This window comes from Hippocampus bargibanti, linkage group LG04 (assembly GCF_051943395.1).
Source record: "Hippocampus bargibanti isolate YZ-2025 linkage group LG04, ASM5194339v1, whole genome shotgun sequence".
NCBI classification, from domain to species: Eukaryota; Metazoa; Chordata; class Actinopteri; order Syngnathiformes; family Syngnathidae; genus Hippocampus; species Hippocampus bargibanti.
This window is the reverse complement of record NC_142737.1, coordinates 30162123-30180464: the sequence shown is the minus strand read 5'-3', so window position 1 is coordinate 30180464 and position 18342 is coordinate 30162123. Positions and strand designations below refer to the sequence as shown.

General features: G+C 41.5%; 1 protein-coding gene across 1 annotated transcript in view; it reads left to right on the top strand.

Moving 5' to 3' along the window:
- ak6 (adenylate kinase 6) overlaps window positions 1–10788 on the top strand; it is a 52042-nt gene extending 41254 nt beyond the window's left edge. Inside the window, exons 5-6 of the mRNA XM_088995095.1 lie at window positions 4651–4796; window positions 10418–10788. Of these exons, the coding sequence (XP_088851221.1) occupies window positions 4651–4796; window positions 10418–10607 (336 nt within the window). The 3' untranslated portion in view covers window positions 10608–10788. The remainder of the gene's footprint in view (window positions 1–4650; window positions 4797–10417) is intronic.
- Window positions 10789–18342: the final 7554 nt, after the last annotated feature.

Sequence of the window (18342 nt, the reverse complement as noted above, 5' to 3'; positions counted from 1 at the left end):
AGTCAGACTTTAGTTCGCTGACGAAGCCTCCTGGATAGGAGGCGAAACGTCCGAAACCTTCACTTTTGTACAGATGACGGCTGAAGAAATGAAAAAGGAAAGGCACTCGGGCCTGATGATTTACCAATCAAGGTATGGAAGTGTCTTGGAGAGGTGGCGGTGGTGTTTCTGACTGGGTTATTCAACAAGATCTTAGATGGTGAACAGATGCCTGAAGAATGGAGATGAAGTGTACTTGTGCCCATTTTTAAGAACAAAGGAGATGTGCAGAGTTGTACTAACTACAGAGGAATAAAGTTGATGAGCTATACAATGAAACTCTGGGAAAGAGTAGTTGAAGCTAGACTAAGAGCAGAAGTGAACATTTGTGAGCAGCAGTATGGCTTCATGCCAAAAAAAGAGTACGACAGAAGAATGCTGATAGAGAACTACGGAGAAGGTGAGAAGGAATTGCATTGTGTCTTTGTAGTTCTGGAGAAAGCATACGACAGGGTGCCCAGAGAAGAGCTGTGGCATTGCATGAGGAAGTCTGGGGTGACTTAAAAGTATGTCAGAGCGGTGCAAGACACGTATCATGACTGTAAGACAGTTGTGAGGTGTGCTGTCGGTGTGACTGAGGAATTCAAGGTGGAGGTGGGACTCCACCAGGGGGTCAGCTCTGAGCCCCTTCTTGTTTGCTATGGTGATGGACAGGCTGACAGATGATGTTAGACAAGAATCTCCGTGGACCATGATGTTTGCAGATGACATTGTGATCTGTAGCGAGAACGGGGAACAGGTGGCGGAGAAACTAGAGATGTGGAGATATGCCCTGGAAAGGAGAGGAATGAAAATCAGTCGCAGCAAGACGGAATATATGTGTGTGAATGAGAGGGATTCAAGTGCAAGAGTGATACTACAGGGAGAAGAGATAAAGAAGGTGGAGGATTTTAAGTACTTGGAGTCAGCTGTCCAGAGCAATGGAGAGTGTGGAAAAGAGGCGAAGAAGTGTGTCCAGGCAGGCTGGAGCGGCTGGAGAAAAATGTCAGGTGTGATGTGTGATAGAAGGGTTTCAGCTAGGATGAAAGGAAAAGTGTATAAAACAGTGGTGAGACCAGCCATGATGTTTGGACTGGAGAAAGTGCCACTGAAGAAAAGACAGGAAGCAGAGCTGAAGATGTTGAGGTTTTCTTTGGGAGTGACCAGGTTGAATAGGATCAGGCATGATTACATTAGAGCAGAGGTGTCCAAACTACGGCCCGCGGGCCAACTGCGGCCCGCAGTCCATTTTTAATTGGCCCACAATAAATTTTATGAACAGAATGGAATATGGCCCGCACTTCTAAGTTTTAACACCAGGGGGAGCTACTGTTGATCAAGGCAGTTGCTCCACCAAAAAGGCCAATCCCAGAAGAAACTTACCTGTGACTAAACATGGCAGGACCAAAGAAGCGAAAGGTGGAAAGGGACACGGTGGGAGAGTGAATATTTCTTCAAATAATTCAAGGGGAAGTGTGTCGGTTTGATCTGCAGTGAAACTGTGGCAGTTATGAAAGAGTATAATGTATGACAAATGTACAGTAGATTTTGCTGCAGTAGTCATTTGTCATCATGGTGCACAATGCAACGTTTGCATTGCTTGCTACAAGCCACTAAGCCCCTTTCATATATCTCACGTACAGTTTACAGTCACGGTTTAATGTAAATTTACGTTTTGTAGCGTCACATATGTTGTTAGCTTCTTTTGAATCTTTCTTCTGGGCTGAGGTTCTGTGTATCTATTTTCAAAAATGATATGCAAATGCACGACCTTAGAACGCTTGCGAAAGTCCGGAATAAAGAAGCAGGCTTCTGATTGGCTGCCGTGCCGAGTATGCAAATTTCAACTGCAGGTAGCCTAGGTCTGTGTGCTTGGCGACGGTACACGTGTACTGTTTGCGCGTTAAGGCGAGGGCGTCAGTGGCGAGTTTGTAGAGCGCGGTCAGGACAAACCATCCATGATTTTGCGGAATTTAACAGAAGTAGGTATTATTGAGCTTGAATATTTCGTTGTGTAATAATATGTTTTGAATGTTGAAAGTGATTCCATTTTTCAATAAATGTTGATTTCTTTAACTTTGCCCCTTCGATGGAAACTTATTAAAAACAGACGCAATCTTGATAAATCACAGTGCATATGTTATTTTAATCTATTTCCATTTCCTCCTCCAAGTATCTGCGAAATAGTATGTAAACGCCATATCTTGCATATTCCTTGAGACAAATTTATTAACTGATCAGGGATATTTTTCACATTTGAAAGACAGTTAATAAATTGGGTTGTAGTGTACTTACTGTGCTATGAGGTTGTACACACTACATTTAAAGGACAGCCGGCACCATTTTTTTTTTTTATTTCCAAATGACATCAGAAAAACGTTTTATAGCATCTAAAATACCCAAAACAGGCAGGCTGATATTTTTAGTCAAATGAAAAACACCAATAAAAATGACTTCAAAATGAATCCGGAAATGGCCAGTTTCAGAAGGTCCCACCCCCTTGTTTGTGACGTCACGCCAAGACGTCTTGCCTTGCTCGAGAATCAAAACAATGGCTTCAGATTCCGAGAAGATGCTTTCTTGTTACTCATCCAGTTATGAATATGATTCAAATAGTTCTGAAGACGAAAGCATAAATTTTTGCAATTGATTAAAGGAGTCCTCCCATATCAATTTGAGCCGTATATCAATTTGAGCCGTCAATGACAGCACTGTAGCACCCAGAAGATGCAGAAGATGGCGCCCAAGCTCAATTGGAAATGGGCTGATTTGTCAGCTGAGAATTTGTGTCAGCGAATATCACATAGTTGTCTTGGTGCAACACACAACGATTCACCATCGCGTGTTTTCCTTCTAATTTCGTCATTAACACGGATCAACACGAAGTTTTCAGACTAAACAAAGTACCGCAAAATGCATTGTGTGTCGCTTTCTCGGTCAGGGGCTGTCCAAACGTGACGTCACATGGGGATCGTCATCAACTCGAAAACAAGACTTCATGAATATTCAACGCAAGTCTTAAAAAGTAAACTATAGCTATATGCTGTGGAATCTTTGTAAAATACGCTCAGTCGAACTCATTTGAAGTGATTTTACAAATTATGGACATAACTTGTCCAGAGGCGTCGGTTGTCCTTTAATGCTTTAGGTATGTATGGCAGACTAGGTATGTAATGTATTTCCGGCCCAAACACCCCCCACCAAATGCTCCTGGCCCGGCCCCTCTGTCAAATTTTAGAACCCAATGCGGCCCGCGAGTCAAAAAGTTTGCCCACCCCTGCATTAGAGAGACAACTCATATTGGAGGCTTTGCAGAGAAAGTCAGAGAGGCCAGACTGAGATGGTTTGGACATGTCCAGAGGAGAGAGAGTGACTATATCGGGAGAAGGATGCTGAGCCTTGAACAGCCAGGCAGGAGACTGAGAGGAAGACCGAAGAGGAGGTTTATGGATGTGGTCAAAGAGGACATGAAGGTCGCTGGTGTGAGAGAAGAGGATGCACAAAACTGGGATAGATGGAGGACATTGATTCGCTGTAGCGACCCCTGAGGGGAAAAGCCGAAATGAAAAGAAGAAGACTTTACAATTAAGTAATTGATGTACCTACCACAAATGCTCCCTTGCTTAATTTATCGTAAATATCCCTTGCTGATGATTTTGCTCCAGTTGTCGTTTGTCCATACACTGTTCGGCATGATGCACGATGCAATGTTTCCGTTGCGTCATCTGCTACAAGCCACGTGAACTCCTCTTTTCACGATGCTTTTAATGTAAGTTTACGTTTTGTAGCGTCATAAATTTTGTTAGCTTCTTTTGAATCTTCTGGGGCTGAGGTTTTGGCTTGATTCCGAACCACTTATCAAATTTTCTTGTGTTCTCTGTGTGTCTACTTTGGAAAATGATATGCAAATGCACCCGGAAGCACAAAGCTATTCGATGCAGGCTTCTGATTGGCTGCCGAGTATGCAAATTGCCAAACGAACCGAAAGTCTGAAATTTCCAAACCGAACGAAGATTTCGAAATCGGAATAAAGCAAACGTTTGATTTGAAAAAAAAAAAAACTTATTTATTGTATTTTTTTTCTTGAAAAAGTTGTCGGCCACCCGGGCGGAGACGTTCTGTAAGTTGTGCGCCTGACGCAAAGGTTTCACGCCCTGGGCGTCCGGGCAGTCGTTATTTCAGACACTGGCCTTTGATATACATATTTATACCTGTGGGTGATGCTCTTTGGGGAAAAATGCCAGGAAGCCTAACCGATCTTCAACCCATTGTTGCTGTGTTTCTCCATTTTCTGTTATTTCTGCTATTATTTTCTTCTTTTTTCTTATTGCTATCTTTTTTTCTCATTTTTGTTACCACTATTTTTACTTTTATTCTTCGTGTCTGGTTTGCATAGGCTTGGGGGGTCAAGTTCAGCATTCACTCAATTATAACTGCCGCCATCTAGCCTTGTGAATAGGAAAAACGTTTAGACCTCAAATATATGACGACCTCCACCATTCAGTCTGATTTCAATGCATAAAAACAACGTCTTATATTCGGACCAATACGACATTAATCTTCAAATGTAACACCTTCTGCACTCCTTAATGTATTTAAAAGGTTAAGTCTGATAATTCTGTGATCCCACAGGTGGTGGATGAGCTCGATGAGAAGATGACACATGGAGGTGTTATTATAGATTATCATGGCTGTGACCTTTTCCCTGAACGCTGGTTTCACATTGTCTTTGTCCTCAGAACAGACAATACTCAGCTCTACACACGACTAGAAAGCAGGTACCCTGAACTCACTTACTTTGTAAAATACCATATTTTTCCGCGGTACAAGGTGCACCGAAAGGATTTTGCAAAAGCCGACACCGTGCTTATTTTGGCATGGCAGAGCCAATAACATAAAAGAGAGACCAGACTAATAAAATAAGGAATTTATTGGATTAAACTAAGACAATCAACCAAAAAACAATGAGGTCACAAAAAATGGGAACAAGAAGTGAGCCAACTCAAAGAACCAAACGGCCAAAGGTCTGGTCTTGGCAAGCAGAAGAGAGAAGATGAGTGAGCCTGAAGCAGCCACTTATGTAGGCTACCCAGGTATGTCATCTGCAATTACCAGTATCCATGTCGCCTCTAAAGAGGGGGTGAGAACAGCAGGGTTGCGTGTGGGTCGCGCCCGTGCGCCATTTAGGCAATTTGACAGTCACTGGCGCAACTTTGTATGTCCGGCGCAAGTCTATTAGCGCATAATGCTATATGATCTGTGCATACTTCTGTTAAAATAGCTAAAGAAACAAATGTAGTTAAACAGCAATTGAAAATGTTTTTTTTTCCTTCAGAGGTTTTAACTTTCGTCATCTGCCATCTTGCCTTACCGATACCAAGCCATAATCACCTTACATTTGTGTCTGTGTGTTCCAAAGTCGGGAGGATATCTCGGGCTCTTCCGTGATCCGCCAGAAACTGCCAAGGGCAAATAAAATATTCATTTACCCACTGTGTATTGCATTATTTACATCAAACATAGCGGATGGTTGTACTATTGAGCGCGAGAACAGGACTAAAACTCAAAAAGACATTAAAAACAGGCAGCAAACAAACATTCTCATTTTTTAAGAAACAATCAAATAATTCTGTTGAGGTTAATGACAATTTGTTTCAGAAAACTACTGTTAATGATTCAAAATAAGTGAATAATGGGAATGATTTCAGAGCTGTTGCAGTACATTGGAAATCTTCAAAGCAAAAAAAAAATGTTTCAGTAGACACTAGTAAGAAATATTGTGCAGTCTGTTCTCTTGGGCTTCCCTGTAATACCATAGAATATCAAAATAGAGGATTTATTGTGTAGTAACTAAAGAAAATAGAAAATGTTTGTTTATTTTGTGAATGAATGCATTCTTTGACTTGAATTAAAATTGTTCATATATTAGAAAAATACATTTTATTCATATAATGGTTTTTCATTTGCAATTCAGCAATATGGTCCAATGAGTGTATTTTGATTCATTTCAAACAGTTTTACGTCTGTGTAAGCTCTCAGTCATACAGGAGTGGTCCATCGATGAAAATATTTCTTCAGCCGTCATCTTCAAAGAAGTACAGATGATGGCTAGAAACCTTTTCATTGTTCAAACAGTTTTGTATACATCAGCTATCAAGTTAATCGGGCCCCATCAATTTTATTTGGCCCCCTTTTCAGACACAAGGTGGGTGGCCAACGGACCCCATTTTTTAATTTCCCAGATGCCCTGGAACAGGAATTAACTTACCTATCCTCACCCCAGATCACTGCCCTCTAGAGGAGAGAAGACCACGTAACATCCCCACCCATAATTTGTGATCGTCCTGGGACAATCACAACACCTAGCTGCTACAAAGGTGACAGTGCGTCCGCCAGGACATTATTCCTGCTACGGATATGCCTGGCTTTATTAACGTGAGGTTGGCACCACTCAATCTCTCAAACACTTTGCCAATCTTCTGACCATGTGAGGGCTATGTGTCAAGAATAAATGGCCAAGTAATCTAGATATTCAGTGACCCCCGGTAACACCAGACAACACCACATTATAATATATACGTAGCATGGATTTGAGTGTTGCACGGAATCGCTCCAGTGCCCCCTGAGATTCTGCATGGAATGCACTGGAATGGCAATGACTTATACTAAGCTGCTGGAGAATCTAGGCAAAGATCTTAAACATGAAATTTGAGCTCTGATCTGTCTGAAGTACATTTTTCAACCCAACCAATGAGAAAAACCTTGTTAAGGCTTGCACCACTGCAGGAGCAATGATCAGCAGTAACACAGCAGCAACACCTTAGCACTCGCTAACAGGTCTGGGTACAAAAACATTCCAAGTCCTCATTAACAGGGCTAGTTACAAAAAACATAGCAAGTCACTGAGAGCTGTCCTCATCTTCCTCCTGTGCACTGAAACCATGGAAGTCTTTCTCCTGGGTGTCGAATATTCCTCGCCACACACTCTCTCCTTCTCTCTTTCATTGTCGCTGCAAGTGTCACTTTCATCCTCAGGTAAAATCACTCCCGGGCTTGTGCTGTCCTCTCCGTCACGTAGCAGACTGGCTTTTTGAAACCCGTCGGTAATGGTTAGTTTTTTCACACTGCTCAACCCTGTCAGGTTCCACTGGCAGACTTGTGCAAAAGTTGCTCTTCACATGCGGCCAGTTTTGGTAAACAATTTCTCTCTGCTCGTCATCCAAGCCTCCCTTTTAACTGAGAGGACTTTAAATGCACGATTCACACGCAAAGTTACATTAAACTTGCGCCTTCTTCAGCTGGTATATTTGCCCAGTCTCAGTGTTTAGTGGCGACCGTTAGAAAAAAATGCATAAATTGGCCGCATCATTGTATTAACCGGAAGGTTGGAAGCCCTCATTCGTGAACAAGACCCCAAAATACTAAAACTCCTCCCTGATCTAGAGAGGGCACTGCACCCTTTTCCGACTGACGACCATCATTTCAGATATGGAGGTGCTTCATACTCAGATGCGAAATTCTCCAGCGAGTTGGAGAGCCCTGCTTGAAGTGATCCTAGTATACACAGACCCTAGGATATAAATTATGTGGAGCTCAATGCCATTGGCAGGGTCCATTCATCTATCCATCCATCCATCCATTCATCCATTTCATGAGAGATGGAGAGCCCTGCTTGAAGGATCAACAGGACCACATCATCTGCAAAAAGCAAAGATGTAATACTGAGGCCACCAAAACAGACCCCCTCAACGCTTCAGCTGTGCCTAGAAATTGTCTCCATAAAGTTTATGAACAGAATCGGCCACAGAAGGGCAGCCTTTGTGGAGCCCAACCTTTACTGGAAACAAGTCCGTCTGACTGCCGGCAATACAAATGAAACTCTGACGTCAGTCGTATTGGGACTGAACTATTATTATATTAGGGGTTCATGTACTCCATCCTCCTCAAGTACTCCCCACAGAACTCCCCGTGGGGCATTATCAAATGCCTTTTCCAAGTCCACAAAGCACATGTAGACTGGTTCGGTGAATTCCCATGAACCAACGAGGACCCTACTCAGGGTAGAGAGCTGGTCCACTGTTCCACGGTCGGAACAAAAACACACAGCTCCTCAATCTGAGGCTCGACTTCCTCCAGATTGCCAATCCAGAGGAACTCTGCCCGATGACCACTCAATGCTGCAGAGGTGTGTAAACTAAGACAGTTACACAACATCCAGTCTTGACAAACTCCGCGTGGATGTCATCAAGCCCTTGAGCCTTGCCACCGAGGAGCTTTTGCCCTCGGTGCCCTTCCTGAATTTATTCTGGAATTTAAAAGTGTATGTGACACCGAGCACCATTTACAAGTTTATTCGGGTTATGTTTTTTTTCTTCTTTTTTTTGCGGTAGGGTGAAGATCAAGACCTGAGCTATCTTGTGTGTGAATTTCACAACTCTAGGCAATGCATTTCCCTCCCATGAGGGGGCAACAGTTGCCCCCCCCCAAAAAAAAAAAAAAAAAAAAAAACAACAACAACACACAAAAAAACAAGCAGTTGACGCTGGCACGGTATTGGGCTGGCAGCCTAGCTGCACAACTAACTAACTGAGGGTGATCTGGATTCCTCTGATTAGTGGCTGGCATCGGGCTCGGCGAGCAGCCGGGATACTTCACCCGATCTGCGACGAACCAGCAGAATCAAGCCCCAGGCTATCTTGTGTGTGAATTTCAGAACTCTAGGCAATGTATTTCCCTCCCACGAGGGGGCAAATGTTGCACTTTGCTCCCAAAAAAAGCAGTGTTTGATCGCCACATGAAGAAAACGGAATAGGCCTTCCTTTCAGTGTTTTAATGGAAGAGAGAGAGAGCATTTTAGTCAAAATTACAGTCTACGCTGGCACAGTATTGGAATTGCAGCATAGCTGCACAACTAACTGAGGGTGATCTGTCGGGTGACTCAGAACCGGTTCGGGATTCCTCCACAGAGGAGCTGCCGTCGGGCTCGATGAGCAGCCGGGATACTTCACCCGATCTGCGACAATCCAGCAGAAGCAGGCCAAACCACCCACCCTGAAGTCCAGGTGCACATTCACATGTGTTAGTTTTATTTTATTGGGTAGATGAATTCCTCCTGCAATAATCTGTTAGAGTTCAGATGTTCAAAAAGCCCAGTTAGTCGAGTTATGTACCGTTACGTTCATCCTGTGATGTCACAAGCTCACCTGTGATACTATTGTTATGTCTCAAGCGCATTGTCAATGCCTTATTTTACATCTTTTACATCTGTAATAAAATGGCACAGTATGTTGACTAAAGGTTGACTACATTCATTTCATTTGGACTTGTAATGACGGGCATTTCAACGCCAGGTGGCCGAGTTACTTCAAGTTGCAGAGCACAGGGAGGGAGGATGAGAGATTGGGGGAAAAAAATATTATTTACCCACTGCGGACCTCTGTCAAACGGGAATTTACGAACCAGGTTCAAAAAAAAAATATATATATATATATATATATATATATATATATATATATATATATATATATATATATATATATATATATATATACAGTAAAGTCTCGTTATATCGATATTCAAGGGAGTCCGAAAAAAATATCGATATAACCGGGACTATCGATATATCCGACCCTGTTTGCATGTAATTTTCTACGTGCGTGCATAGAAATACAGTAAAGTCTCGTTATATCGATATCGGATATATCGATACTATTTTTCATCAGGGCTGTATGACGTTACCTTCATCTTCAAACAGGACTGTAAGCTGTCGTCTGTCAGGCGTGGGCGATGCATGTTTTTAAGGCGAAAGAATCTGCCCACGTATCATTAAACGTTTTCTTAGATTTATCCATAGTTGGCCGACCTGGGGGTCGAAAAATTCAAGAAATCGTGCGCAATTTGGCGGTTGTGACCGGATATACGTCCACTGTCAATGGTTGTGACGTATATTATGAGTGATGAAAAAATTGAATACGTTTTATTTTGTATTATTTATAATCACTATAATCTTCAAATTTAGAATTACATTTTAAAAACGAACGAACTAAAATAATATACATTGAATTAAATACTCATTATTTATTTTCTAAAGCCGCAGGGAGCCGCAGCAGGGGGTGAAAGCGCCACATGCGGCTCCGGAGCCACGCGTTACCGACGCCTGACTTAGGGGATCGTCATCTACTCAAAAACAAGACTTCCTGAATATTCAGCGCGAGTCTTAACACGTAAAATATAGCTATATGCGGTGGAATGTTTGTAAAATGCGCTCAGTAGAAGTCATTTGAAGTGATTTTCCAAATTATGGACACAACTTGTCCAGAGGTGTCGGTTGTCCTTTAAACAGGATGTCTAATTCTGGAACATAACCTTGATTTCTCCCTTTTCATATAATACTTGACAGGGGCTACACAGGAAAGAAACTGCAGGACAATGTGCAGTGTGAAATCTTTCAGACTGTCTATGAGGAGGCAATTGAGGCCTACAAAGAGGATCTTGTCCACCAACTACGCAGCGACACTCCTGAGGACCTGGAAAGCAATTTGGAGCAGATAGTGCAGTGGACGAAGCAGTGGATAAAAGACCACAATTAGAGTGGAAAAGTGCCACCTTGGATGACTGGCTGTCAAAAAAAAAATGTTTGAACGAAACATCGTTTTTGTGACGATCTTTGTTCTTTTTTTTGGTTTGTTTTTTTTTCACACACAACCCCGCCCCCGTTCATCGAGCTGCAAATGTCTTCGTAATGGGACAAATAAAGGTTTTCTTACCTTATTTCATCCTATACCTTTTTTTCTTAATCAGTCCAGCCATTGTGGAAACTATTCACGGACACTATTTATTATCTGTACATAACAAAAATCTGAATCAATGAATTGTATTTGCCATTTGTGGCAGCAACACACTGATAAAACAATTACGGTGGTACCTCGGTTTATGAACTTCTTGGCTTACAAACGTTAAACTTGTGAAAATTTTACTTTGGCATACGAACTATTTTTCAGGATACCCACAGAGCTGCCACAATGAGTGATGTTTCGTTCGCAAACGAGCACGTTCTCTTAACAAGAAAATGGCAGCCGGCTTGTTTTGTCCTCTATTCCCCGCCCCAGTCGTTGGTTAAGGCCACGAGATTGGTCAAGAACGCAACAGTGAGTGGGGGTTACAGACAAGAGAAAGAGTGAAGCAATTTTCCAAACAAGAAAATGGCGGCCGACAGTTTTTTGTTCTCTATTCCCCGCCACCAGTCCTCGGTTAAAGCCACGTGATTGGTCAAGAACGCAGCACTGAGGGGAGGTAGTTTAAGCATTAAAGAGACAGGCAGACGACAGTGAGAGTTTCAACTTTGATAGTTCAAAGGCAGAGTGTAGACTGCAAGGTTAAAATATCCCATCAATCAGGCTCCACAAACAAGCCATCTGTACACTTGATGCAAAAAGCTATCAACCCAGCTAAACAGAACACAATTGATGAGGAACTAGATAAAATTATCAGAGAAAGGACCTACAAGGGATCATTCCTCAAGATGGTGAAAGAAGGTTACGTTCCTCATCAAGTGTTCAATACTAATGAAACCGATCACTCCATTCCATCAAGCTATGAACGACCATCACAAAGGTAAATAAAACCACTTTATTATACTGTACAGTTTACTTCTTTAATTATAATACCATACTACATTTATTATACATAAAATAAGGTATATTTTGTGTAGGTTTAAGGCTTAGAAAATTAGAAAGTAGAAAATTATGTTTTATGGGGACCCGGGAACGGATTACAGTGAGACCTCAATTTACGAATTTAATTGGTTCCCAGACAGAGTGTGTAAGGCGAAAAGTGTGTATCTCAAAGAAATTTCCCATAGGAAACCATTAAAAATGGGAATAATCCCTTCCCGGGTTTCCATAAAATATGCTTTGCAACTAAATAAGCCTTAAAACTACACACAACATACCTTATTCTATGTATAATAAATGTGCTATTGTATTGTAATGAAAGAAATACACTGCATTGTATCATAAAGTCACTTTATTTACATTTGTGATGGTCATTGATGACTTGATGGAATGGCGTTGGAGGTCGAAGGTCAAAGGGAATTGCTGTTTGGAAAGAGAGGCACATTACATGAGGACTGTAATTAAAGGACAACCGACGTCAATTTTTTTTTAACTGACACCAGAAAAAACGTTTTATAGCATCTAAAATACCCAAAACACGCAGTACGATATTTTTAGTCAAATGCAAAACACCAATAAAAACGACTTAAAGTGTCCAAAATCTGCAAAAAAATTGAGCTGCAAATTGGGCATTTTCAGAAAGTCCCGCCCCCAGTTCATCAAAACAATGGCTTCAGATTCAGAGAATATGCTTTCTTGTTCCACATCCAGTGATGAAAATTCAAATAATCCTGAAGAGGAAAGCATACGTGTTTGCAATCGATTAAAGAATTTATTTGTGCCATTTTGAGGCAACATTGGGGGAAAATCTCTCACCCAAAAAAAGAGGCACCAGATGGCGACCTCCTGTGGCCACCTCCGTTTCTACTGGCTGATAAGTTCCTTACATGGCGCTTGGACGCCCTCTTCTGGCCTTCTGGCGGCTTTTGGGTGCAACACGAGGTCCCCAAACCAAACAAGTACAGCAAAATACATTAACGTGATGGAAGGACCGCTACAATGCGTCTTTTTTACGGTAAAAAGCGGTCCTTTAGTGACGTCACATACGGACTCGTCACCAACTCCAAAACAAGACTTCCTGAATATTCAGCGCAAGTCTTAAAATGTAAAATATAGCTATATGCGGTGGAATCTTTGTAAAATACGCTCAGTAGAAGTAATTTGAAGACACAACTTGTCCAGAGACATCGGTTGTCCTTTAAAGAAATAAACTGTGCTGTAAAATAAAGTTTTATTTACCTTTTTGATGGTCGTTGATGGCTTATGGAAGGAGAGTCACCTTCCATGAGGACTGTTGATAACTCTGGTGTGGCTTCTCTTCTTTTTTCTTTGGAGACCCTTCATCATTTTTGCTGATTAAAAACCTCTTAATTGTACGGAAGCGGATTAGGGCCACTGAAGAAAAAAAAATATGGTTGGCAAAATTCTGACTTTAATCTCAGAATTCTGACTTTGTGACGTTCGTGAAGCTACTCAATTTTCGTTGCGACTTTATTCTCAGAATTCTGACTTTAAAGTCAGAATTCTGAGATTAAAGTCTGACTTTGTGACGTTCGTGTACAGCGTGTACAGTACATTAATGTGGCTCGGAAGACAGGACATACAGTAATGTCGTCACCTATCGGCTTTTTGCATGGCCGAGGAGTGTCGGAAGACATCATTTCTCTTTTGGAGGAGCAGAGGGTGAGTAAACAGTGCGTTCTGTTTATTTCGTTTAATGGTAGTTGTGTCCATAGTTAACGTGCTCCGCGGAGCTGATAGCTCCGTTGATCGTCTGAATACTGTATAGTGAATGGATACACCCGGTTTACATTCGCGAATAAATAGTAACCATTTAAGTTGGTACTATGTCAACGTGACGCCACATAACGTTTTTAACAACACCACTCCTTATTTCTCCCTCCATCGTGTGGAAGACAGTGGCCGGCTGGAGAGTCACTGCAGTTAAAATCATTGTGAACTGAACACACTTGATTAAAACCGGTGTGTCGAAGAAAGTACAGTACAGTATGTGCACACGCCCTCTACTGTATTTACTTTTAGACTGCTTCATGAATATGAAGTTACTTACGTTAGAACTAACACTATCATAAGCGAAAACATTATTAAAAACAACTATATACAACAAGCATACTGTCATACAGTCATGTTTTCAAAATGCCCACTGGTACTTTTGTCGGATTGTAATTGTCTTTCTTTTCTTGTGCAGCTAAAGTGACTGATGGAGGGTGCAACCCAAACAGTGGCTGAAAATCAGCGCATTGAAGGGTGGTGGTCCACCCTTCGCAAACAGTGTACAATTGTGGATTAATTTATTTCAAACTCTTCAGAATGATGGTCACTTTACAAGAGATTTTATGGATAAAAGTCTGATCCGGTTTTGGTTTCCTAATCTTGTGCAGGTCAGGTCGAATAATGTTTTTGGACTTTTTTTTTTAATTTGATCATTTAATTTGATAATTTTTAATCGTGATATAAAACGTCTCCATTCATTTTCTGATCTGCTTATCCTCAAGTGTCACGAGGTGTGCTGTTTAGCCTATCCCAGCAGTCATTGGGCAGTAGGCGTGGGACACCCTGAACCAGTTGCCAGCCAAGCGCAATGCACAGACGAACAACCACCAGTGCTCACAATGACAAGGACAATTTAGTGTGTTCCATTAACCTGCCATGCATGTTAGTGAAATATTGGAGGATTGGAGGTAGCTGGAGACTACAAACAGGTCAGAACCAGAATCAAACCTTGCACCTCTGGATTGTGAGGTCGATGTGAGAATTAGAAAGCCATTAGAAAATACCTGTAAAATGTTATTAACCCACCTTTACACACAAGGATATTAACTTTCAACATTCATGTGGAGTCAAAAATTGAATGCAATGATATCTTTTATTTTGAATAAAAGAAACATGCACCTAAATAACAAAGCAAAACTGTTGAAACAACCACGTGATGGTTATGCATAACTTCTTAGGCCTTTTTGTATAAACAAAAGTCCACAGAACTATTACTGTAATATTACACCAAATGCAAGTGATTTGTATACAAACCATAAAACAGCAAAAATGCAAAGATTGTTTCAACAAACGTATTGATGACACAAAAAGATATACTGTAATGTGTAAAAGCAATGTCGTGCTGATGCAACCTATGATGGCTTAGTCACAGTTTCTTGGTATTAAAAAGCTACACAATGTCAATCACCTAGATACTGCTTTCAAGAACGGCGTTGAATTCAGATAGGAAATCTGGGAAATTATCATAGCTGTCAGCAATATGCAGAACATTTCCACATGTGTGCCCTACCGGCCTTCTACTAAACTCTGTCATTTCCTAAAACTCCACAAGAATGGTGTTGGTTACAACAAGATCAGATGCAGTACAAAAACGGAGAAACTTCTGAAGCATAAATTCATCCAATTCTCTAATGAACCTTTTCAGATGATTTGCCACATCCTTCTGCTTTGGGGTTAAATCAGTTGCAAATTTCAGCAGTTGGCAGACCTTTTTTGAGGTAGGTTGCAAGTCCAAGCACAACTTCTTCAGTTCTTCTGGACTGATCAGGGCACGGTGGAGCATAACCTTCCTCCAACAGTCAATCACAAACATGGGCTTTTGGATCAGCTCTTTGGGTGCAATTTCTTGCAGTATATTGGGAACGCTTTCAGCAGATTCTTTTTCTCCAGCCGTAGTTGTCAAGGACTTCCACCAGGTAATCTAGGTCCACTTCTGAAAAGTCCTTCATTGCTTCCATCGGTACTTCACGCTCCTGGCTGCTCACAAACTGCAGAAAATGTGCTTTTAGATCACTGTAGACTGAGTTGAAAAGCACCTGCTCAAGGAAAGGAAAGTTTGTTTGGGAAATAGCAAAAATCTAGGCGAATAAATGGTACTTTAATTGTTGTACCAAGGGTGCATCGGTCATAGAATTCTTGCCAGAAGCATGTGAGAACATCTCTCCAGATCCAATGCCAGCTTCTTCTGGAATGACTGGGAGTATGCGTTTCACAATGAGTGATTTGTTCAAGATAGCATTTTCAGAGAATGCTATGATCAAGGGACATAATTGGCAAGTGTGCAATGGTCCATCAGTACTATGACGTCACTGTCAATCTGTAAAGAAACAAGACGAATAAATAAATAAAAAATATTCAATCATCATAACATATAATCACTTCATTTTAAAATATGAAGCACAAATGTAATACTGATCTCAACAATTGTAAATCAAACACACATGCAAACATGTTGCAACTCTAAAACGTTGAAAACTGTTAAGGATTTGACAAAGGTACATTGATGCTTGAAAATGACTGGGAAATATTTGCCTTACAACATGCAACTATCAAAATAAAGTCCCTATTCAGACAGCAGTTCATCAACTTTTGACTTCGTTGATGCGTGCGTGTGCCTCAACAATATTTAAAACGATGTAAACACAGAACTACGACAGAACGTGTGATCACAGTGTGTTCAATTCACGATGATTTTAACTGCAGTGATTCTCCAACCGTCCACTGTCATTCATAAATGTTTACTTCCTATTTATTCACGAATGTAAACCGGGTGCATCCATTCATTATACAGTATTCAGACCAGCAACGGAGCTATCAGCTCCGCGGAGCACGTTAACTATGGACACAACGGCCATTAAACGAAACAAACAGAAAGCACTGTTTACTCACCCTCTGCTCCTCCACAAGAGAAAGGATGTCTTCCAACACTCCTCGGCCACGCAAAAAGTCGATAGGTGACGACATTACTGTATGTCCTGTCTTCCGAGCCACACTTAATGTACTGTACACGCTGACGGGGCCAAAATTGAATAGCTCCACGAACGTCACAAAGTCAGAATTCTGACTTTAATCTCAGAATTCTGACTTTAAAGTCAGAATTCTGAGAATAAAGTCAGAATTCTGAGATTGAAGTCAGAATTTTGCCAACCATATTTTTTTCTTCTTCAGTGGCCCTTATCCTCTTCCATATAATTGACACCTGTTGCTTTCTGACTTGTAAGGTCTTACAAAGCTGAGGCATCACATTATCGTTCATGTTGATGATTGTCATAGCCACAGTGTTTTCTGGATGGAACTGTTCGGTAAAAGCCTGCACATAATTCCACTATGCCAACATTGTCTTTATGAGCTCACTTGATGCTGCAGCCATCTCCTCCTCGCCCTCAGATGTTCTCGAACGATCCGTTTCGGGCTTTAAAATCCTCAATAAGCGCCGAACTTCCAGGTTGGCGCATGGCGATATCAGCGTGAATTAGCCGTGCTTTCTCGCATAAAATAGCTTTACTCACGCTGTCGCCGGATAGCTGCTTTTTGTTAATCCAAATTAACAGAAGTTTTTCAACTTCTTCGATTGCCCGAGACTGTCGCTTTGAGAGCACGAAAACACCTTTTGCAACAGGCTTCTGTGTTCCGGAGAATGGTAGCAATGGTTGACTTAGAATAGCTGTGCTCGGCCACTACATCACACAAACGCACACCTCGTTCATGTTTTTCAATTATTTTGTGTCTTCTTGGGCTGAACACGAGCCTGTGGTGGTTTTTTTTTTCGGTTCCATCATAGTAAAATTATCAGCAAAAAGCTCCAAGGAGGCGATCGACGTGTGCATTCAATGAGAGGGGGTGTGTAAAGTAGCGCCGCCTGGAGCGCTGTTCAGTCGTGTGCTTCCGCCGAAGATCACTCCGCCTGATCCGAAGGTCGTGTGCTTTGGTGTTCTTCCGCCGAAGATTACTCCACCAGCCGTGGTGGGTGTGTATCATGAAAATAGTGTGTATTATAAGGTTTAATTTTCATAAATTTGACGTTTGTAAGACGAAAAGTTCGTAAGATAAGGTGTTCATAAGTTGAGGTCTCACTGTATTCTCATTTTAACACAGTCTCGTTATATCGATATTCTCGGGAGTCCGAAAAATATCGATATAACCGGGACTATCGATATATCCGACCCTGCGCGCATGTAATTTTCTCCTTGCGGTCATAGAAATAGTATCGTAATAAGCGGTACTATCGATATAACCGATATCGATATAACGAGACTTTACTGTAGTTTCCTATGGGAAATTAATTTTTGGGATACACACGTACACTGTCTGGGAACCAATTAAGTTCGTAAGCCAATGTATCACTGTATAAGAGCTCAGCAACCAGTTACATGCATTTTTTGGGCATAAAGGGTGAGGTCAGTTGTTGATGAAGGCTCAATAAACTATTGTGGCAAATCCATAGATAGGTGCTTCGCAAAAAGTTTGAATATTATGAATAATAATAATACATTACATTTTAAGCGCCTTTCAAAGCTCTCAAGGACACTTTACAGTCACAGACAAGCATAGGTATTATAATAAATAAAATACAATCGCAAATAGAATGCAATAAATAAAATACAATTAGAAACAAGAGAGAGAGAGCTAGATAGTAAATGCAAATTTAAATACAGTGGTACCTCGGTTCTCGAACGCCTCACTGTTCGAACAAATCGGTGTTCGAACAAAATATTCGAGATATTCTTGCTTCGGCGTTCGAACATCAATCGGTGTTCGAACGCCAATACAACGCGTGAGTGCATACGCGAGGGTGGGGAGCTGAGCGGCGCACGGGTGTATCGCTCTGTTCGTGACCAACTGCCACTTGCGGACGTGC